A 6000-nucleotide genomic window follows, 5' to 3' on the forward strand; every position below is an offset into this window, starting at 1 on the left:
CTGCATTCAGATATTATTCAGTCAGAGACACAAGGGGAACCCCCACTCGGGAGCTATGTGGAGGTTCTCTCTGCCTCTTGCTCCTCTCTGGCTGTCTGCCCTGCAAATCCCACACCTTGACCTTCCTGACCTGCCTGTCTCCTCAGCTCAGTGAGGCTGCTGACTCCACCTTCCCTCTGCTTCCAGGCCGTTCACTGAGCTCGCCTTGTTGGTTTCTGTTTTCCTAGAAATTATTGTACTGCATTGCCTGTATTGTGTCCATTTTTCTAGTTTGTTTGGTTTGTTGGTTTTTGATAAAGAGATGGGGGTCTCGCCATGTTACCCAGGCTGGTCTTGAACTCCTAGCCTCAAGTGATCCTCCCTCCCTGGCCTCCCAAAGTGCTGAGATTATAGGCGTGAGCCAATGTGCCCGGCCCTATTGGTTTTTAAGACAAGAGAGTAAATACAATCTCCTTCCAATCTAATTTTCCTTAACAAAACTAATACCCTCCCACCACCCCACCCCCAGCACAAGCTTTCCTCAGAGTGATACCTTCCTGTACTGGGGAAACTGCCCTGGAGGGTCCCCCCGACTGCCATGGCTCCTCCTGATTAGTGCTGCCTGAACTACTACCCTGCTGCCCACATTACAGTCCCGTGCAGAACTGGCCCCTGCACTGTGGCTCCCTGTGTGTCTTCTGTGAGTGGGCCAAGTGCTTGCCCAGTGTGCGGTGGCTGCTCTAGGCTGGAGGAGTTAAGAGGGCAGGGAAAGAGTGGGAGTGGAGGGCTTATCTGAGAAGAGTGTGCGGAGTAAGGAGAAGGGAGGCTGAGGCCAAAGCCCTGTGGAACCCACATGTCCAGAGGCAGACAGGACAAGGCATCTCGGAGACAAGCACACCCAGAGAGTGTGGGGTCTCCAAGCCAAAGCACAGTGGGAAGGTGGGAGTGCCCAGCAGTGAGAGTGTCTCAGGAACCAGCCAGGTGGGGCCAGGAGGGCTCCCAGGCAGGGAGCAGCAGGATGGAGCCAGCCTCCTGCCCACTGAGCTTCTGCAGGTGGTATGTCCCCCAGCTTCTGCTCATTGTCCTGCCTGCACACCTGTCCTTCAGATGTCTCCTACCGATGTGCGACCTCCCAGCCCACCCTCCAGGAAAGGTCACCGCTTCCTGCTCTTTGTTCCAGGGACCTGAGCTTTCCACTAGCGCAGCTGCTCCGTGCAGGGCGTAGTTAGTTACTCATGCCTCCTGCCTTGTGAACTCCTTGAGGGAAAGGACTAGAGTTCATTCATCTTGGCACCTCGAGTACAACTTCATGAAGATGGTGGGGGCAGGGTGGAAAAAGTTCTAGAGCCTTTCAGGGCCTTCATCGTTCCACCACCTGCCTAGCTCTAGGGGTTTTGAAGATCTAACACCCATTTCCACCCATCTTGGCTCCTGGAAGAACATCGGGAAATGGGCAGCCCAGGGGCCTCTGGGGCTTTAGGAGCAGCGAGTGTGGGATGTGGAGGTGAGGAAGGAGGCCCAGCAGTGTCAGTTGCTGGGAGTCGGCTGGAGGGCCTCTGCCCTAGGCAAGTATGGGAGGCAAGTCTGTGACCCAAGGAGGGGCTCTCCTAGTGTGTCCCTGCTCTTTGCAGGGGTGATGGGCTTGTTCCCACACCCTCCCCACCTCTGCTGCCTCCAGGGCCAGTCTGACTGTCCCTGTCTCTGGCTATAGGTTGATGTCCGTGGAAGAAGAACTGAAGAAGGACCACGCAGAGATGCAAGCGGCTGTGGACTCCAAACAGAAGATCATTGATGCCCAGGTGGGGGCTCTGGCCCTTTGGTCAGCCACAAGAGTTAAAGGGCCTGGGATTAGGAGGGGGTGACTAGCCTCTCCATCCTCAGTCATACCTCACTGCAGACACTGAGGGGAATAAGAAACCAGAATCTCTGCCCTGAGAAGTCAGACCTGTGGTCTTAGTGGGCCACAAGCTCACTAGGACAGGCTGTGAAAGGAGAGAGGCAGCTCCTCCCTTGCCGGGGCTCTTGGCAGGCCTTGTCTTTCACCAGGACTGCTGACCAAAGAGTGGAAGCCACCAGGAGGGCAGTGGGGATAGGAGGGAAGGCAGGCTGGTCAGAGGGAGCAGTGGGGCTCTCATTCACAGCTATGGCATCCAGGCTGCATTGAGGGGAGACATGAAAGGCTCTCTGGCCCCAGCCTCCTTTACTCAGGGCTGCACCGCCTTCCTTTCACTCGCCCAGGAGTAGGCTGGGCCTTGCTCAGGCTGTAAACTGCACAGACCAGGAGCTGTGACCTCTGGTGTGTCACACACACACGTGAGCAAGGGTGCCTGCCCTAGGGACCGCAGGCAGCCCATAGACAGCACTAGAGCTGCTCCATTTGGGCTGATAAGCAGGCAGCGAGGCTGTGTCCATGATGCTGCAGAGGCCTCTGCCTGCCTTCTCTTGCCAGCTGCTCACAGCCCAGAGCCTGCCTGCCCCCCTCATCTCCAGGCCACCCCATTCCCCGCTTTCCCGATGCTTGTCGTAGGTACACACAGCCCTAAGGAGGGCCCTGAGGAGCCTGTCCCATGACCCCCCTCACATCCCCGTTGTCCACAGGAGAAGCGCATTGCCTCGCTGGATGCCGCCAATGCCCGCCTCATGAGCGCCCTGACCCAGCTGAAAGAGAGGTACAGCATGCAAGCCCGTAACGGCATCTCCCCCACCAACCCCACCAAATTGCAGATTACTGAGAACGGCGAGTTCAGAAACAGCAGCAATTGTTAACCTGCCTGAGGAGGGAGGAAGCTACCCAAGGAGAGGGGGACTATGGTGGCCAAGGGCAGGGTCTTGGCCTGGGGAGGCACCCACGGTTGCAGCCCCAGCGTGGGTGTCAGGAGGCCGAGCCTCCCCTCCCCGCCGCTGTCCAGGAGGCGGCCGCAGAGGGAGCCGCCAGAGACTGAAGCAGCGTGAGGCGAGGTCACCAGCCGCTCCCTGTGGGGTGCGGGCAGAAGAGACTGCACGCTGGGGAGTGGGGACAGCCTGGTGGGGCAGGGGGCCTGCCAAAAATATGTCTGTTGGTTCCTGAATGTGGTGTGTCCTTGTCCTTCTGGATCTGGCCGAGTGCATGTGTCCCACCACCCGTGCCAGGGAGGGGGCTTCCTGGAGGGGGGATTCAAGAGCTAGGGGCCTACACCTGTGGCTTCCCCTCGCCTCCTTGGGGGGGCCTGGGACTCCCTGGCAGCCAGGCCCTGTCCTGGGGGACCTGGCACTTGGCGGATCAGTTGGCAGGCAGGAAGATAGGACACAGAGCAGGAGGTCAGTGTCCCCTGCCTGTCTCCATCCGAAGCACCTGCCACTGCATGCGGTCTGTTGGGACCTTCCTGGCTGTGAGGAACTGAGGATTCCTACCCACCCACCCCCTCTGAACCTGTCCCCAGAGCACCACCTGCCACCTTCCTTGCCTTAGTCGTATTGCCAGGTAGACCCAGTGAGGGCCATGGCTTTTTCTTGTGAGCTCTTGTCCCTGTGGGGAAGACCCACAGCTTCCCACACTTCCCACAAAGGCCCAGGCTGATGCTCAAGGGCTCCCAGAAGCCAAAGATCTGGGCGGATCTGGCCAGATGGCTCTGAGCACTGTACCTGCCTTCTCCTGGGGCCCAGCACACCCAGGGCACAGACAGTGGCCCTGTAGGGAGTGCCACCTGGTGCTCACCCTGAAAGAAAAGGTGATCCTTCCTCTGAGTGATGGTTTAAAAAAAGATTCTAACGCCTGCAGGCCCTGAGAAGGTGGATAACTGTGATTTTTTTTCCTTTCACAGTATGCATTAGAAACAAAAGCCCGCTTGCTCGCTTGCTGGAACACAGGGGCCTTTTAAGTTGAGCGTGCGCACTGCATGGGAAATAGCGGCCCTGGAGGATGTTAGACTTGCTCCCTCTCCAAGACAGCAGCAGCCTGCACCCGGCCCCGTGTGTGCGGCCGGCCTCCTCCTCACCCTTCCCGGCCCCCGGCCAAGGACCCAGGCGCTGCATACAGGGGAGGGGCGCACCCCACAGCTGGGGCCGGTTTTCCTCAGCTCTAGGCTGTTCTGTAGCTTATCTGCCCCTCCCCCACTTTCAAGACAGATGAGCAGGAGCTTGGGTCTCTCTCAGCCCTTGTCTGTTCCCAGCCCCTGCAGATTCCGAGCAAGGGCCCTGGGTAACAAGGGTGGGAGTGGGGCCTTTGCCAGCAGAGCCAGGGCAAGGCGAGCTGCAGGAACCACCCCTCTGCCCCTGCAGCTGGAATGTGCCACAGAGGCCCCACCTGAAGGGTGGATGTGCTGGAGGGGTGGCCCAGAGCCATACTGCATCCACCCTGAGCTCGGGGACAGGTGGCAGTGGCTGCTCTGGGAAGGGGCTCTTAGATGTAACCTACAATTCAGTTAGGCTAGAGACAGATGCTGGTGGAGGGAGGGCTGGGCCACCAGGGATCACAGACCACAGGAAGATGGGAGGTGGGAGCAGAGGCCCTGCCCCCACCCCTTCCTGTCCCACTCCCCTGTCTTGTCCCCACCCATGCGCCTTTGTGCCTGAGACCAGGGTGGCCACACAGGCAGGGCCTGGCTCCGGTCTCGTCCTCCCACTGCCCAGTGAGCCCTGCTCTCCTCTCCCCAGCCCCCTCCCACCGCTGCCTCGTAGAGTGACCTCGGACAGAGCCCCCCTAGCAATACAGGGAGGCTCCCAGGGCCTGGACAGGCGGGCTCAGAGGCCACCCGCTGTGGCCAGTGCCAGCTGCCCTTGCAGGGTGGGTGAGCTCTCAGGCCGAGAGCCTTATTTACCTAGTGCAAAAACTGTAAAAGTGTACAGACTCTTCACAGATTTTTATCTTAATTGCAAGTCTGCCGATTTTGTAAATGTTCTTGGTGTTTGACTGTAATGTAACTATCTCACCTAATGGTTGTACATATCCTTTGGTCCTGGTGCTGCCGAGGGCTGGCCGGGACTGCTGCTCTCCCAAGGGTTTTATTTCTGAATCTAGAGAACAGTATTGGGCAGGAGGAAAAGGCTTGGTGTCTGCGGGGGGTGTTTTCCCTGCCTTTGGCATTTATGTGTTGGCTTTGCAGCTGCTGTTTGGGTAGCGGCTGCTGGGGTGCCTTCACTGGGCCAGTCAACGGGGGCTCCTGCCCGGGCCACAGAGAACCTGAGTTCCTGGGAGCTGGGCCCTGCCTGCAGCCAGGGCTGGGGTTGCCAGAGGCCCTGGAGGGAAGGACAGTCCCTGCTGGGGAAGAACACAGCCCCAGGGGCCTCCTGGTCACCGAGACTCAGCCTCTGCTGGAGAAAGCCACGCCCTCCCTGCTAGCACAGAGGCCTGACTTTTTTGCTTAACTTCCATGTTCTGGGTGATGGAAACTGCCAAACCTCCCGTCAGTGAGGACTCTTTCCGACTGCCCAGAAAGTGGGGGTGGAGGACCGAGGCTACAGCTCCACACGCCCCGGTCCCCCGGAGCATCTGCCCCAAGTACACCTCCCCTTGTGCCCCGCGCCACTGCGGGAGCCAGACTGTCCAGGGAAACAGCCCCTCTCTTTTCTACACACTCAGCCACAAAGCCCCCCCAGCCCCCACACCGCATCCCAGCTCCCCTCTTTTGTAAGTATGTGAAAAGGAAAAAATGCAAACGTTGGAGTTTGGGCTGGAGCTCCTCCCTCCAGCTGCGACTTTTAACTATGTAATAATGTACAGAGGAAGCTGTTGGTGTTCTAAGACTGCGTGGCTGTGCAATTTCTGTACATTTGCAATTAGAAATATTAAAGATTTATTTAGCTATTTTAAGCCCGACTCGTGTCTCCATTCAGCTGTGTGATGTTACAGGGGTGACCCTGAGTCTGGCGCGGACACTGGCCTTTACCAAGGGGACCCCAGCATCTGGTTCACTCTGGTGGCAGTCGTGGGCAGGGGATACCCCTAAAGCCAGTGGTGGTGGTCTGGCCAGCTTGGCTCACTGGGTGATCTGGGATTGCCCCCTTCTCCTCGGGGTTGAGGAGTCTCTGCACCAGGGAGTAGAG

At 58.5% G+C, this 6000-nt stretch overlaps 1 protein-coding gene across 13 annotated transcripts in view; it reads left to right on the top strand.

Moving 5' to 3' along the window:
• DAB2IP (DAB2 interacting protein) overlaps positions 1-5767 on the top strand; it is a 134131-nt gene extending 128364 nt beyond the window's left edge. For 11 of the 13 annotated variants that reach the window (XM_030817755.1, XM_030817742.1, XM_030817746.1 and 8 more), the window contains 2 exons: positions 1691-1778; positions 2578-5767. In XM_030817755.1, coding sequence (XP_030673615.1) covers positions 1691-1778; positions 2578-2745 — 256 coding nt within the window. In that variant the 3' untranslated portion in view covers positions 2746-5767. The remainder of the gene's footprint in view (positions 1-1690; positions 1779-2577) is intronic. The other 2 variants (XM_030817745.1, XM_030817747.1) reach the window with 1 other exon arrangement.
• The last annotated feature ends 233 nt before the right edge of the window (positions 5768-6000 follow it).

Source organism: Nomascus leucogenys, chromosome 8 (genome assembly GCF_006542625.1).
Source record: "Nomascus leucogenys isolate Asia chromosome 8, Asia_NLE_v1, whole genome shotgun sequence".
Lineage (NCBI taxonomy): Eukaryota > Metazoa > Chordata > Mammalia > Primates > Hylobatidae > Nomascus > Nomascus leucogenys.